A 15,601-nucleotide genomic window follows, 5' to 3' on the forward strand; every position below is an offset into this window, starting at 1 on the left:
TGATTCTAACGTTTTCAAAATAACATAAAAGAGTACTTTCAACGAAAAACGCATACAAAATTCCGCTCTGAACGAAACAACGTGACGATGTTGTATTCGAGCAGTTTGAGCCCGGATAAAGCGAATTCCAACATTCTTCTCGGCGGAATATTTTCCCAGCCAGTTTAATTTTAAATTAACGACGGTTCGGAAGGAAGTGAAAGAATTATAACTAGAAATTGAATTGTTTTCCACTTTTAACATTGTTCTTCCTCTATATGTTGATCATGTTTGAACTTCACGCCAGTTCTTCCTTCATAGGGAATATATCAACTTTGGCCCACTTACATGCTATATTCGCTTCCTTTACATCGGCTATTAAACTTTCACCTATAGGACATTTTCCACTTATATCGACTGTCTCGTACCTCTTGGTCATTTCAGCAGTATCTGTCGCGAGTAGTTTTTCCACACCATTCCACGCTATCATAGTACCGTTGTCGGTGCAGAGTTTCTTCGGAGGTCTATAGGTACTGTAACCGAACTGTGCTGCCATTGAGCTCAACGCATTAAATATAACATCATTGCAGGCAACACCACCTGAGATGACTAGGCTTCGTTGGTTGTCAACGTTGGAAAAAAGATTACGTCGTTCACAGTATTCTATTGCACGCTGAGTTCGGTGAAGCATGTGTCGTGTGACTCCTTTTAGAAAACAAGCACAAAACGCTTCATAGTCCGGTAGCAGCGCATCAGGCGGAAGATCTTTGGAAGAGAAATACGCTTTTAATGCATCCAGGGACATGTGAGTAATCGAACCTACTGAGTGTTGATTCCCGTTCGAGGATGTGTCTCGTAGCTGTGTTTTTGAGCCCTGCAAAGCTAAACTGGCAATCACGATACTTTGACAGTGGTAAGGGAAATTCGTACGCAGCTGTGTTTGTTGCTTTCTGTGCCGCTACTTCAATAGCTTGTCCGCCAGACATTTGTGCATATTCGGCTATGTTTCGTAGCTTCAAACGGCGAGCAATCTTGTCGAGAGCTTCTCCGGGAGCGTCGTCTAATGTTTCACCTAGCAGACGGAACCTAGCGGTGCTTTCGACAAACACCAACAACGAATGTCCACCGCTCACAAGAAGGCAAAGAAATGGATACGGTATGGTGGAGTTCATTCGTGCCATCAGAGCGTGTGCTTGCATGTGGTGTATTGGTATCAAAGGTTTGTCGTATGTACGAGCAATATGCTTTGCATATCTCATACCCACTATCAAACTGAGCGGCAATCCTAAAAATACCAATTAATACTGTCTATAGAAACAAAGGTTATTCTTTCTTTTTGCTACTAACCTGGGCGATTCGTGACTGCTACTGCATCAATATCGTTTGGAGATATATTTGCTAGCTGAAACGTTTTGTTTACAACGTTTTCAATATTTGCACGATGGATGTCTTGCGCTACAGGTGGGATAATTCCGCCAAACCTGTCGAATCATTGCAATGCTGTAGATATGCTCCATTGCAGAAAGCTTTAAATTCTCACCTTAGATGACTGCTTTGCTGTGAATGAATGTATTCCCCCAATACTTTACCGGTACCGGTAACCAATGCGGCTCCAGTGTCATCACAACTTGTTTCGATTCCTAGAACTAGCGGTGAAGAACGTGCTGAAAAGTGTCTGAAAGGAATGTTTGATGCTGGAGGTGAAATTACCGTTTGCTCAATCGTTTTAACTTTCTTACCTTTTACCACTTGCACTAAGCCGGGTGAAACTAGTGAAAATCCTGCACATTCTGGTCATATTGTTTTGAATGGTAACTTTCGTAAACGTAACCGAACCAAAACAAACCCAAACTACGACAAGCGGTATACACCACAGATAAGACCATTGAAGAAAAGTATTTTTGCAATCAATTTTAAAAATTGTAGGTTAGCTAATTATTATTATAAATTATTAATAAGTGAACAAAAACAAATTATTAATAAGATACTGGATTTATTAAAACTTGGAGAATAAATTCAGTTTTCTTTCCACCCATCTTTCCTATGCATATCTCGCTACAAACCGTTTGACAGATCAGCATCGAAACAAACTAAAACAAAAAACAAAGAACTACGGAAGGGCTGGCTTATCTGCAACATCTTTGCAAACTTTTTCCATTACTTTTAATCAGCTGGTGACATTGGTGTTACAAAACCTCCCTAATAAAGTATTGCTTCGGTGTGTTGTATATTTGTATGTAAACACTTCTAATGGATAGTGAGGTACGTACTTTTTCTCGATAAGGGTTTGCTGAATACGCTCGGGTCGCTGGAATGCACAATCTGTATCTTCTTGTATCTGCGATGTGTTCTTTTTTAGCCACCATCCGGCGGACGTTTGGTCGATTTAGTGGATAACGAGTGGATTGCAGACGAACTGCCGTTCGACCACATCCAAGTGCCTTGCGATAAGCTTCCGGATCCCGAGGCAGACAATGGTGACTCACACTTGACACTGAAAGAACAAGAGCAGAAATGGACTGATTTAGCTCTTACTTCACTGGCTCCGGATCTATCCGTTACCGAGCAAGTAAATTTCCCTGGTGTTTAGGTGTAGCTGTGATTGTGCTGCATAATATTTTTCACTTGAATGTGTTGAATAGATTGTACTTTTATATAAGGAACCTGTAATAGAGGAAAAAAACTGTTAATCAAAAATCCATTACGATGAATAGACATCTACATTCCCCCACGGTTTTGACGGAATTTGCCCGCACGTTCGAGGAAGAACAAGAAACTATATTTTCGAAGCTAGTAAATAGGCTCACAAATAACACCCGGCCGAGTAATGAGTCACCACTTCAAGGGGTGGTATTGCATGAGGAACCTTCCGGAGGCGATAGTGAGGCGTATAATAGAGATGCCCGGGAAGTGCAAACAGAGGTTAAACAGCCCAGAGCAATGGCAAGTGGAAATCCCTCGACCAGTAGTTCTTATACTGATGTTACAAATGCTTCATCTGTGGTTCAACCTAATGCTGGCGAACGGACCACTTCTAGCGTTCTTCGTCGTTTAAGCAGCTTAGTATCGCAAAAGCCAAGTGTAAGTATCTGTTGTTCGAACACTACTGTTACGTTTTTCTTTAAACGATATTTAAAATGCCCTTGTATGTTTAATTACAGACTAAAAGAAGCTACAAAAATACCGATCTTCACAAATTCTGGATGCCCGATTCTACCTCCATCGAGTGCTACGATTGTTCAGTAAAATTTTCAACATTTCGCCGGAAACACCATTGTCGTCTGTGTGGTCAAATTTTTTGCACGAAATGCTGCAATCAGGTGGTAACAGGAAAGATAATTAACTGTTCGGATGATTTGCGCGTGTGTAATTACTGTTCGAAGGTGGTCCTAACGTATCTGAAATCGTCTAGTATTGATGCCGACTTAAAGCCCGACTTGAAAGCTTTGCAGGATGATTTGGCTCAAAAGCTTTCAACCCTGCAACCGCCGGGAGGCGTAGGAACAGATCCTAGTGGCATTGGTGCATCGGGTGGAAGAAATCGAAGAAAAATATCCGTTGGTTATCAGGAGGAACGGTTTGCGGCTAGTGCTGGATCAGGCATTTCTTCTGCCGATCGTAAATCCATTCTGCAGCAGTCGAATTCCTTGAAAACGCTGTACGATGAAATGTGCCGTTCATTGCCACTGTACAACCGAGGGCATGAGCTTATCGATTTCCTGTTCAGCAGACAAAAGTCATCGAACAATATGCAAGCGATCGCCATACTAAATGCGATGATCGATGCGGGATTTTTGATAGCGATATGTGAAGTGAAGAACGAAACTATCGGCGACGAAGACACGAACATTACACATGAGAAAGTGTTACAGTATCAAAAGCAACAGCAACAGTTGAGTCGCGACGGTAGCGGTGGATCGGTAGAAGATGAAGATGATAACACCACAGCAACGATCGAGTTTAGCGAGGAGACGGTGTACAAGCTGGCTGTTCTTCAAGATCGCCAAGGGCAAGGAACGGGAGGAACGGGAAGTGGAACAGAAGGAGCCTATCATTTGGAGTTGAATTTTAAATCCAGCTCAGTGCTAATGCGCTCCGGAAACGATGATCAATCGTCCGCTGACAGTGAGGATGGAGCTGGAAGCGGAATAGTTGGTAGCACTACGTTGAGCAGCATACTGCTTAAGGATTCCGTAATGGACAGTTCGTATTTAATATCGACAGGGGCTAAGGCATTGCTGAAAGCATTCTGCGAACACGAAGAGCTGCTTGTGAATCAACTATTACGAGCACAGAACCTCGATCCTTCCTGGAGTAAAACGCTTATTCCGATTGTAGCTCGAGTGGCGAATACTCTGCGCCTCGATGAGGCTTACGGCACGGACGCTATGGATATTCGGAACTACGTCTATTTTAAAAAAGTTCCAGGTGGAGATCGCAGCGAAACGCAGATACAGGGTGGTGTAGTTTTCTCCAAGAATGTAGCCCACAAGGAAATGTCACAAAAGGTGGATAAACCTAAGATATTGCTGCTACAGTGCGCCATTGCATACCAGCGCGTGGAAGGAAAGTTTGTCAGTTTCGATACGCTGATGCTCCAGGAACGGGATTATCTGCGTAACAAGGTGTCCAAAATTATTAGCCTTGGACCGAATATAGTTCTCGTGCATAAGAATGTGGCAGGCATAGCGCAAGACATGCTGCGAAACAACGGTATAACTCTAGTGCTGGACGTGAAACTTTGCGTACTAGAGCGTATAGCGCGATTCCTGGATTGTGATATTATAAGCTGCATTGACTCTAACGTTGGACAGCCAAAGCTGGGCGTTTGCGATCGTTTCAGAATACAAACATTTTACGACGATCAAGGTAAATTTATTTATAAGAAAAGATCTAATGTGTGGTATTGATTGATTCTGTTTCTTCCCAGGTTCTTCTAAAACATTGATGTGCCTAGAAAAGCAGCATAGTCCACGAGGATGTTCCGTTCTTTTACGAGGAGCCAAGCGAAGTGAACTAGCGAAAATAAAAAAGATTGCATCGCTTCTGCTGCTCGCGCGTCATAACTGGCGCTTTGAACTTTCATATCTTTGCGATGTGTACGCAATGCCGCCGACGCCACGAGCAAGCATATTCGATTCAAAAGAATCTACACCTTTGGATCCACAGCCGCAAACGGGATTGATCAAGTGTCTTGAAGATGCTACACAAACGCCGAAGGAAACTCAGGTCTCCTTCAATGAGAAAACTGTGCAAAAGGAGCAAACGACAAAAATCTTACGTATGACGGCAGAGAGCTCTGCGAATCGAGAGAATGTTGGAGACTGGACGGATCCTCTGCGATCGGGAGCATTGGGCCCATCGGAGGACGGTGGCGGACAGTACGGTGATGAAGATGATACATCGTTTGAGCTAGCAGCAGAAACACCGAACGATAACAGATTTCGGTCTGCACTCAGCTCCACGATTTTGTCCATCAGTCCATTTGTCGCATTTCCACTTCCATACCTTGAGACGGACAGTGGTCGCAAATGTGCCCTTCGAGTTTACTTCCCCGAAGAACTTTACTTCTCGAAACAGTGGAGTAACGAAGGAACATTAGGTCTGACGGGAGACAAAAATCCTGCACCACTGACAGACAATTCAGGGACAGGAACCGGCGCCCCAACGGAAGAGGAAGAAAAGCAACTGTTACCGGTGCATCCGTTTGTCACGCATAAAATAACAACCTCTGTGGAAAGCAAGGAGATGCAAACGATACTCGCCAGCTTCCGTGCCTGTGGTGGACGTTATCCAAAAATTTCAATGAGTAAGATCTATTCCTTTTCATCCAACTTAATGTTGTGTTTCAATTAATTTGAGTAATATACTATTATTTGGTTATTGTAGTGAAAAGAACATCATCTCGCAAACGGCGCCTCACAACACTAGCCCAACGATCACTGGAGGAATTCGTGTATCGTGATGCATTGGATATTGAAAATCACCAACGATTGCCGGTGTTGTTTTGTAGCTTCAACTACAATGAAAACGTTCCCTCCACGTTCTGTGCACAGCCTTCCTATTTGGATATGCAATTCTATGGACAAAATGACATCATGCTTGGACTGTTCCTCGAGCACTACTGCTTCCGAAGTTCGTACATTTGCAAATCGTGCAACCTTCCCATGATGGATCATGTTCGCCGCTACGTCCATTCTGGCGGTTGTATTCAGGTGAAGCTGGTCGAAGATGTGACCAAGATGGACACCGGTACAATACTGATATCCTCCAAGTGTACAATCTGCAATGAATACTCTAAACCGGTACCAATGTCCCAAGATACTTGGTGCTATTCGTTTGCCAAATTCCTTGAACTTCGTTTCCATGGGCACGCGTATAAGAAACGTAATTGCGAAGGAATTACGGACCAGCCGGACAGTAGCGATGGAGGGATGGTGTGTCGGCATTCGTTGCATCGCGACTTTGAGCAAAACTTTTCCTATAAAGGCATCGTGGCCAGCTTCCGTTACACGGCGATCGATGTGTGGGAAATAGTACTACCGGCTATGTCTATCTCGATGGTAATATCTGCTATCGGTGGCAACCAACGCATCATTACCGATCAGCGCACGGATGAAATGAAAACTCTTGCGGTTATGGGGTATGACGTGTTTGTAAAAATTTTGGAAAAGCTTGCTGAACTATCCGTCGACACGGACACATTCGGAAAGCTTAAAAAGAAGGCCAATCAGGACCAGGTAGCTTTCAAGCAGCGTATTGAAAAGGTGCAGAAACTACTTACTGAGGATGTACTTTCGATTGAGCTAATCGACGATGCAATCGTAACGTTGAAGCACACGCTAGCGGAAGCAATAGAGGAGTGGGAGCCAAAGTTGCACGATATAATTATCCAGGCAAAGAATGCGCAGACTTCAAAGCCTGCAACGGTAGTGGACACTGGTAGTAACAACACAGGAGCAACGATCGACAGTGGAACGATCGCTACTGAAGAGCTGGATCTGTCTCATTCTAACGAGTTTCAGTCGGCTTTAGAATCTTCCACCGAATCGGTGCAACCGGAAGCGATTGAAAGCACTCCGCCTGGTGTCGAACATCGTGGTAAACTCGAACATGATACTGTTGCTGCGGATCCAGAGGAAGACAAAGTAATGAGCAGCACAAGCGAGGAAAAGCAACCGATCAGGGAGAGCTTAAATGAAAAGAAAACGGTCAAAACTATACTGAGCCAACTGCTGTCGACGAATGATTACTCGCACATTTTAAGCTCTCCACTACCATCGTATGAACATCATTGTCTGAAGGCTGGCCTTTTCCCCATTGTTGTGAGCGAGCAAGATCTAGGTTCTTGCATTGCTTACAGTCTGATGTCGCAGGAGTATCGTAAAATGCTTGACAGTATGAATAGTGGAGGTAGTGGCGGTATTATTACGATAGGAGCCGTAGAGAACAGCCCAAACATGAAGCGTAAATCAACTTCGGTGAGGTACGTATGCTAAACTTTTGGAAAATATATAAAAATTATTGACTTTCTTGTTAAATTTCAGCTCAAATACCGATGGCGATGACTCACCTGCTACAGTACATGCTAAAAATGAGCAAGATAAAAAGCATAAAAATGCGGCTCATAGCGAAATTCATTTTCAGGTATGAGCCAAAAGAAAACAATTTAATAGTATGTTGAGCCTAAGATGTATAATATTAATTTTCCTCCCACACTGTATTCCAACAGGACGCGAACTGTAACTTTGTGTGTCGAATCTACTTTGCAAAAGAATTCGATATGCTGCGATGCCAGATACTAAAACATCCTCCTGCAACGGGAACGACACATCGTGCTTCTGGTTTGGCTGGAAATGCAGGTTGCGTAAATAGTACGGGAACGCCTTGTGCTAGTGGTGGAAACGGAAGCAATACAACCGGTTCAGACTCGATCGAATCGTCCCAAGACACAATGGAAGTGGTGCGAAAAATGTTTGCACGATCACTGAGCAAAAGCGTCCGGTGGGAGGCCCGTGGTGGAAAGAGTGGCTCGAAGTTCAGCAAAACAGTCGACGATCGCTTTGTGTTGAAAGAGATGTCACGCACGGATTTAACAATATTCGAAAATTTCGCCCCGAACTATTTCGAGTACCTGCAACGGTGCATGAAGCTGAAACACATCACGCTACTAGCAAAAATTTTTGGCGTGTTCAAAATTACAATCAAACGCAAAGAGTAAGTGATAAGTGTTGATTGAGAAAATGGAAAACTCTTTAACTTGTTATTTCTCTTTCGCACAAACCATTAGCAACACCACTGTAGAAAGCGCCGTGCTGGTTATGGAGAATCTGTTCTGTGGCAAAGAAATTAACGAAAAGTATGACTTGAAAGGATCGGATCGTAATCGTCTTGTCGATCCCAATCGACAAACTGGCGCAGAACGGGTGTTAATGGATGAAAACTTCATTCAAAGTATGAACTCGTTCAAGATAATTACAGCGTCGTAGCTTAATCGGCAATTGGAACTAATCGCATATCTTTTCATTATTTCAGTGTCCTGGACAAATCCGCTGTACATTTTGTCTCACAGCAAAACCGTACTGAAAGAAGCAATTACCCGAGACGCCTGCTTTTTAGAACGCAACGAAGTGATGGACTACTCCTTGTTGGTCGGATTGGAAAGTACCGAAAAGAATCTCGTTATCGGAATAATCGGTTAGAAATATTTTGTCACTTGCGACAAATATTCGTAATGGTCTAATAATTTTGACACTCTTTTTCGTCCCGTAGATTACATTCGAACGTACACCTTGGATAAAAAAATTGAATCGGTGATCAAACAGTCTGGACTTATGGGCGGGCATGGAAAATTACCTACCGTCGTTTCTCCTAAGATGTACAAAAATCGTTTCATTGTTGCAATGGAAAGGTAAGTTCACCTTGTATTTGTACTACTCTGGGTTATGCGCTAGAACTTATTTGAATTTCGGTTATCTCTTTTAAAGATACTTTTTATGCGTGCCGGATCGTTGGGAAGGATTGGGAAAGAAATAAATGTAGGTACTCCACATAAATTTGTGAAGAGAAATTTATAACAAGAAATGTGCTTTTCATCCGAAAAATAGCTTACTATACTTTCATTCTTCTCGAGGCTAAGTTTTTATCAAGTTTTTTCTCAGTTCAAACTTCGTAATGAATAATTGGACTATAATCTTGAAAAGTAAAAGCTCAAAACGCAAAAGTTTTGTGTCATCTTCAACATAAAACGTTATATTTTGATTGGAAAATATGTAGCAATTAGAGATCGACTAGTAAGAAAATGGATTAAACAAAACAAACCAGCATCTTTTGGGCGCTGGAATGAATGGATGCACACAGTCGTACGTTATAGACGTTGGTAGATGTTCGTTTAGTAGAAATGTGAATCGTAAATAGTGGCTGGTTCCGCCCATCGAGTTGTTCGCTGCTTCACCGGTGCGTTTAGTACGACGAACGATTGTGTTCCCGTTTTTATCTTTTCGCCCGGCTTCTTGTGTGTATAGTGTGGCTGATAAGTGGCTTTCCGATAGGAAGGATTCGCCTCTATTATCTTCGTCCGGTTGCGTACGCTATGGTCGCCTTTTCGGTGTAGATCTTTGTAGAAAATGATCGGTTCATTTTCGCGCTGAATGGCAATGATGGGCGATTTGGCGCGACGCCCATGCTTCGCTATCCGTACGGGCAGTTGAATAGGGCTGCCTGTTGCTGCAGCGAGTTTTGGATCCTTTATGTTGCCCCCACCGGCACCACCAGCAGTTTTTCCAGTGGCTGTACCATCGTTCGTGGTAGTAGTGGAACTATTTCCGCCACCCACACTTTCAACGCGCACGACCGGGACGGGTTGGGTTGGTTGTGTTGGATCGGTAGTAAGCTTACTATCTTCCAGTATCTTCTGTGCTAGCAGACTGCCACGTTCTTTTGGAGGCGATCGCTTCTTTATCATTAACTCTCGTTGCGCTTTCCGATACTCGGGCTGCGAGATGAACTTATCTATTACGTCTGGTTTCGAGCTGTCGGTGGGAGCAGCATGAACGTTATATTTGATGGGAGATGGTGTGCGTCGATTCAAGCGACGATGGGGTGGTTTTTCGTACACATCCTCCAGGTTGATGCTGCAAACCGGCTTCTTGACCAGCGGCCTCGTCCGAGGATAATCGACGTAAGAGCAGCTGTACAAATAAAGAAAATCCTCGTTGTAACTGTCAATGCAAATATAACGTATCAAAATGGAAAACTTACCGATACATCGGTGTATAATCCATGTCACCCTGCATGGCAAGAAAGTTATCCTTCGGTTTGGCCTTTTCCGGTTTACACGTGATGTGCGGATTACGGAAGCTGTAGCTATATTCGGGTTCTCGTCCAAGAAATTCGCCCTTGAGCGACAGATTGTCTTTGCGCACTACACATTGCGAACGCCACTGATCACTGGCACCACCTGTTGGCAATTCTCGGTAGCTTTCCTTGTACTCCGGCCGGAATTCGATCGTGCCGTGCAAGCTGAGGTTATCAAATTTACGTATTGGAGCACTCTTGGTGAAATGATCGTAATATTTGTAACACTCCTTATACTCGGACGGTGCCTCACGAAAGTTGCCAGTAAATGCGATGTTGTTCAGCTGTGGCGTCGAACGTGACTTGTCCCCTGTCAGCGGAAGTCCAAACTGACTTTTGTATTCCGGCTCGAACGTTGCCTCGCCGGTCAGTCTTAGATTGCTGCGGGTAAGCTGCTGTTTGTTGTGAAGTTTCGAATCGGACGCGCTCAAATCATCTCGCTTTTCCTTTTCTTTGCGTTTGTTCAAATTACGGTACCGGTGGTCCATACCCTCTGGGAGAAAATCGTACGGTAGAAAGGAGGATTTATACTCGGAAGACGCATTGGCAAGCCCGGTACCGCGCAGTCCACTGTCCGGTAGCTTGAAACTTTCTTCAGGTCTTATTGCAGGTGGTCGTGATCTGTAAAGATAAATCTCTCTTTAGAAGGTGTTCCGATTAAGTGATCGTACTCAATATGCATACTTTGAGATCGTATCCTGCGAATAGCTGACAAACTTGGAGTGGTTTTCCGATAGTCCCTTCATGGTGCCTGGTTCAATGTATAACGAGGTGCTACGTCTTAATGGAATTGCTCGTTCGTAGGCCGCTCGACGTTGAAATCTGTCTGCGTACTCTGTAACTTGCTCATTGACTGCCGAAGGCAGCGAAGGCTCGGATTTGTTGTACAACGAGAAGTTACTTCCCAGATGTTCTGTAAAGTAGCAATTGAATATTAGTCCAACCTCATGCCCACAGTCAAGCGTGTCCTACGTACTAGCGTGATTTTGTGAAAACTTTCGTTTCCGATAGCTGTTAAGCTCGTCAACAGTAATATATTCGTGTGGATGCTTCACCGATGTTCGCTCCTGTGTGTACCACCAGCTACCGGTTCCTGTAAGTAGTGTATTTTGTAAGTTTGGACAGATTGATCTTAATCTTATTAAAAAGGAAATCTGTGATAACTTGTTAACGTTTAATTAAAATTTAATATTTCGTTAAAGATGTATCAACATCTTCACACCAGGAACTTCAAGAAGAATGAAAAATTGGTACACACTAAAGATTTTATAACATACTGTGTCTTAATCGAGGTATATCCGGCTCCGACACGAAAACATTCCAGTCCAAATAGTCACCACCGTAGGATCTGCAAACAAAGAACAAAAATTCTACTTTTAACACTCTCGTTTCGTGTTATCGTGATGAAGATTTTGTTTTCCTTTCAAGCTGCATTAAGGTTCACCTAATTACCTGCTGGCACTTACTACCGAGGAGAACACTTTCCTCGCTTAATCTATAGATAATTTCTCTTTCGGCTACACGAAACTTGACTAAAAATGGCTGCAATATGATAACATATCGATACACAACTAGTGTACAGCGTTAGTCGTGATGGAGAAAAAACCTTAACTTGAGCGGTTTTCCAAACAAACAATCACCGTTGCGTTCCTGTGCATTGATCCAAATAAATGAATCGGTTGAATCGCTAAGCAACAGTGCCATTATTTACCGCACCACCGTTGGCAAGGACAGTACGGTTTTATATGGCAAATGCACGAAAATTGTGGCAATCATGCTAAGGCGTTTCCTTTTTGGTAGTATGCGGTTAGGAAAATGGCAAAGCAAGCAGAAAAGCTAACTCAGATTGGGGCCGATCATGCGTTTTAGTAGAGAATCAATTTGTTTTAAGATCTTTGATTGAATATTCAGCATTTAAAAGAGATTTGATTTTTTTTTCGCTTTTCAAACTGTTGAATCTTCAGAATGTTTATTGTTAAAACAATTATTGGTAAATATGTTAGAGTAACCTATTCTAACATTTGTCTTTTCATAGAATTATATTTAAATTGTTCCTATCAAAAACATTTCGCATCAGTTTCCAACATTTTGCCCTAGGCTTTAACTCAACGACGGGTCTAGATGTTTTCGTATTTCTATTACATGCACTTAGCTCTTCTAAGTCGCTAGTCACCCTGGAGTTACTATAGTCGAAAACTTTGACAGTACACACATTAGATGTAATAAGAGGTGGTTCGGATACTTATTATCGCATCAGAGGATATAACACGGGGAGTTACTACAACAGATGTATTTCTGCTTCCTACATATGGATATTCTGCAGTATAGGTTCTTGGGTATTAGAGCTTTTAAAGCTCTGTTACAGATAATTCTTGGGTGTTTGTAGCAAAATGTTTATTTCTTTTACTTAATTAAAGTTTTTGGTTGGTTTAGTAGGGAAGACGCCGTTCTTTACACTTCAGCATCGTTTATAAATTCCATTCGGACTATTGCTCCTTAGCAAGGACAGATCATGCGATAATACAGACGATAATATATGTCCCAACAACACGCCTTGTGCACTTTAAAACAAGTTGACATTCTAGTAACAAATAGACAGATTAGGCAAAGATAGGTCAAGTACGACAATCATTGAAGAGGCGAATAGGGTGAAGAATATTACAAATTTGTAGAACATATTATTTTGTTCTAAACGCGCGTAATTGTGCCGTATCACGTTGTTTTGTCACAAACGATTCGAATTCCAATATGGACACATTCAATATTCAAATTCAAATTATCCAATTCAATAAATTTAAGTTTAAAATTATAGATTCTTGTTAGAGAAAAAGTTTCCTTAGAGCTTATTCTGTATATCTTGAGTGTTTGAAGAAAACGATTTCTTTCTGCATAAATTGAAATCAATTTAACAGGATGTAAATCATCTTTACACCGCGTTTCTGTAAAACATTACTTAATTATCAATCCCAAAAGTATTCGACCTTTAAACTTTTCTTTGCGCTAAAAAAAGGAAAATACTGTTTGGTCGATTTGGCGTTACTCCTACCGTTTCCGGTTCCTTTCATCTTTAGTACAACACCAACAACACCGCCAGGTTATGGTCCAATTAGGAAGCGGAAATGTTACTTACACGATTGACCCACTTTGGCAACGCAAATGAAAGTTGCAAAAATTGCAGCACCAATTTAGTATGCCCTTCAGCTTGACGCGTTGCCGTAGTAAGACGGGGTAGTATTCAAGAATCAGTAACGTTCCGGACAGGTAGTTTAATTAAATTGTTGCAGGAAATGGATGGAAAATTGTACGGCAATGTAAAAAAAACAAACTTATTCTTACCTTGTCGCAAGTCCATGGTGGCGTTGTTTTAGGCGCACCATTTTGAGAGAGAGTTGTCGAGGGTACGGCGTTGTAACTGGACACTAAATTATATTCTTAATATCAAACATTCACAGCCCAGATGCCCTTGCTGGGGCTTTCGGCAGCAAGACGATGGAGGCACCAAATACCAACACTATTTTTATCCACATTTCTATTTTCACCAACCTTAACTTGCGTACCTAATCAAATGTCACGCGTCACATTCGATCTACCAGCTATCAGCTGAATATTTGATCATTCAATAAAAATTGCATTCGTGTAGGAGGGTCTGCAATATGTTTTACGAGCGTTACACAAATTATCGACGTTTTACACGGACATTAAATGCTTCGATTTATGGCTCGATAGCGAAATCACAGCACTGCTTGACCGTTACACAAGCATGATAACTCAATTTAATTTTATAAGACGCAAGACAAACCGTTCGATGTACGTATCCTTCGGCCGTGCACGCCGACACAAAACGACAAACCACTGAACCGTTTATCACTTCATTTGAACACGTCGTTGGTGGAGTAGAGGCAAAATCTTGACACGACAACTCGCGCTATAGCGCGCCAAAGGTGGTAGTGTACGATACCTTCTCACGCAGTACTAGCGTATGTCCCGGGCACAGGACACATCCTTCGCGTTGGCCCGCTGAAGCGGTACTAAATCTAGACCTTCGCCAGTCAGTCGACGTCTTATGCGGTCGCTAAAAATAATTTAACCGACCCAAGTCCAGCCAGCGCGGGACAGGGATAGCTTTTGGGGCAAGACCACCCGTTGCCATTCATTTCGCGTTTATAACCATCGGATTTCCTTTGAGTGCTTCCCAGGAGGACGCTTTGACGACCACGCAGAACGTGATGGTCAACAGGGGTGGTGTTGGACCCACTCATACACGTGCATATAGTGGGGGTGTGAGCAGTAAATCCTGTCGGTCCTTGTTTCTACTGCTTGTAAGGGAAGGAAAAGTCACGCCTTGACCCTACCATCTCAAGGCAATCCAACGGTGAACTAATCGTTATTATTTTCCGTAACTCTCTAAACTCGCGACTGTGAAGTTGGTGTGCGAGGGACATTCTCGGAGGGCTCCAGTTACATTGACTGAGCGATTGTAAGTGTGGCCGCCGTGAGAAGTCTCAAACTGTTTGACAAAATATTTACTACTACGTCAGTGTAAATTGCTTGTTGATAGTTTTATGATAGTGGGATGATAACTACTGCAAAATCTAGATACGTATCGGTGGAAATTGCTGACTGACATGACTGCAATAGTTGCTAAATATTTCCATTTAAAGGTATTGCTAATATTGATAATCCTAACAATGAGAAGATTTTTGAATGCAACAGCTACAAAATTGAAGATGATGGACTGTTTGATGAATGGTGCGAATTGTGCGAAGATATGGTTCAAAGCCATAATTTAGCACCTGATTCAAATCTGCTGCTACACAACGATGCATTGTACGGACCCCATGGTCATTTCTGTGACCTGGCGAAATATCGCCGAAGGACCTGTTCGGCAAACATCGTTTCTTTCGTGTACACAAACAAGTAATGGACGTGCACGAGGAACTCCCGCGCAAGAGTCCTGCTGGAAACACGGTAACGGATACGGTGGTAGTGGTGATGTGGTAGATGGATGGATGTGGTAATAATGTTACGTTCTATAAAACCAGTTCAAGGCTGTCCCAGCAACAGTTCGTTGGTCCGGGTACCCGGCACCCACCCCGTTCCTTCATGACGTCCATAGGCTCATCGGATTGGAGGGTTCTGAGACTGGTAATGTTCTTCATTAGCGAGGGAAACATACGGATACGAAAAACATGGGCGTTGGTCGTTTTTGGTGAAGCATATTAGTGACCGGTCACGGTCGTGTGAGCGATGGAATGGCTTCGTCGCA

At 42.8% G+C, this 15,601-nt stretch overlaps 4 protein-coding genes across 4 annotated transcripts; 2 read left to right on the forward strand and 2 right to left on the reverse strand.

The window, feature by feature from the left end:
- Window positions 1–269: 269 nt before the first annotated feature.
- On the reverse strand, window positions 270–1,881 carry LOC125770682 (probable tRNA N6-adenosine threonylcarbamoyltransferase, mitochondrial). The gene is made up of 5 exons (XM_049440600.1): window positions 1,719–1,881; window positions 1,520–1,654; window positions 1,327–1,460; window positions 803–1,264; window positions 270–744 (listed from the first exon to the last, which is right to left on the reverse strand). The coding sequence occupies exons 1-5, from the start codon at window positions 1,775–1,777 to the stop codon at window positions 278–280; spliced, it is 1,257 nt and encodes a 418-aa protein (XP_049296557.1). The 5' UTR covers window positions 1,778–1,881; the 3' UTR covers window positions 270–277.
- A 194-nt stretch (window positions 1,882–2,075) lies between these two features.
- LOC125770748 (anaphase-promoting complex subunit 13) lies at window positions 2,076–2,569 on the forward strand. Its single transcript, XM_049440706.1, has 2 exons — window positions 2,076–2,241; window positions 2,339–2,569. Exons 1-2 carry the CDS (start codon window positions 2,230–2,232, stop codon window positions 2,567–2,569), a joined length of 243 nt encoding a protein of 80 aa, XP_049296663.1. The 5' UTR covers window positions 2,076–2,229.
- Window positions 2,570–2,685: 116 nt separating this feature from the next.
- LOC125770624 (putative 1-phosphatidylinositol 3-phosphate 5-kinase) lies at window positions 2,686–9,035 on the forward strand. The gene is made up of 10 exons (XM_049440475.1): window positions 2,686–3,060; window positions 3,141–4,848; window positions 4,910–5,788; window positions 5,869–7,465; window positions 7,527–7,626; window positions 7,712–8,196; window positions 8,270–8,433; window positions 8,515–8,676; window positions 8,752–8,890; window positions 8,967–9,035. Exons 1-10 carry the CDS (start codon window positions 2,686–2,688, stop codon window positions 9,013–9,015), a joined length of 5,658 nt encoding a protein of 1,885 aa, XP_049296432.1. The 3' UTR covers window positions 9,016–9,035.
- A 13-nt stretch (window positions 9,036–9,048) lies between these two features.
- LOC125770651 (uncharacterized) lies at window positions 9,049–14,157 on the reverse strand. Its single transcript, XM_049440551.1, has 6 exons — window positions 13,672–14,157; window positions 11,613–11,683; window positions 11,312–11,428; window positions 11,020–11,248; window positions 10,240–10,956; window positions 9,049–10,169 (listed from the first exon to the last, which is right to left on the reverse strand). The coding sequence occupies exons 1-6, from the start codon at window positions 13,710–13,712 to the stop codon at window positions 9,371–9,373; spliced, it is 1,974 nt and encodes a 657-aa protein (XP_049296508.1). The 5' UTR covers window positions 13,713–14,157; the 3' UTR covers window positions 9,049–9,370.
- Between the last annotated feature and the right edge of the window lie 1,444 nt (window positions 14,158–15,601).

Source organism: Anopheles funestus, chromosome 3RL, assembly GCF_943734845.2.
Source record: "Anopheles funestus chromosome 3RL, idAnoFuneDA-416_04, whole genome shotgun sequence".
In the NCBI taxonomy this organism is placed as follows: Eukaryota; Metazoa; Arthropoda; class Insecta; order Diptera; family Culicidae; genus Anopheles; species Anopheles funestus.

Excerpts from the sequence above, each read along its gene's own strand:
- LOC125770624 (XM_049440475.1), top strand. The coding sequence starts at position 2,686 with ATGAATAGACATCTACATTCCCCCACGGTTTTGACGGAATTTGCCCGC. Across the intron at positions 4,849-4,909 it reads AACATTTTACGACGATCAAG|GTTCTTCTAAAACATTGATG; the intron begins GTAAATTTATTT and ends GTTTCTTCCCAG. Across the intron at positions 8,891-8,966 it reads TTCATTGTTGCAATGGAAAG|ATACTTTTTATGCGTGCCGG; the intron begins GTAAGTTCACCT and ends TCTCTTTTAAAG.
- LOC125770651 (XM_049440551.1), bottom strand. The coding sequence starts at position 13,712 with ATGGTGCGCCTAAAACAACGCCACCATGGACTTGCGACAAG. Across the intron at positions 11,429-11,612 it reads TATACCTCGATTAAGACACA|GAACCGGTAGCTGGTGGTAC; the intron begins GTATGTTATAAA and ends CACTACTTACAG. Across the intron at positions 11,249-11,311 it reads GTTTTCACAAAATCACGCTA|AACATCTGGGAAGTAACTTC; the intron begins GTACGTAGGACA and ends GCTACTTTACAG.
- LOC125770682 (XM_049440600.1), bottom strand. The coding sequence starts at position 1,777 with ATGACCAGAATGTGCAGGATTTTCACTAGTTTCACCCGGCTTAGTGCA. Across the intron at positions 1,461-1,519 it reads CAGCAAAGCAGTCATCTAAG|GTTTGGCGGAATTATCCCAC; the intron begins GTGAGAATTTAA and ends ATGATTCGACAG. Across the intron at positions 1,265-1,326 it reads AGCAGTCACGAATCGCCCAG|GATTGCCGCTCAGTTTGATA; the intron begins GTTAGTAGCAAA and ends TGGTATTTTTAG.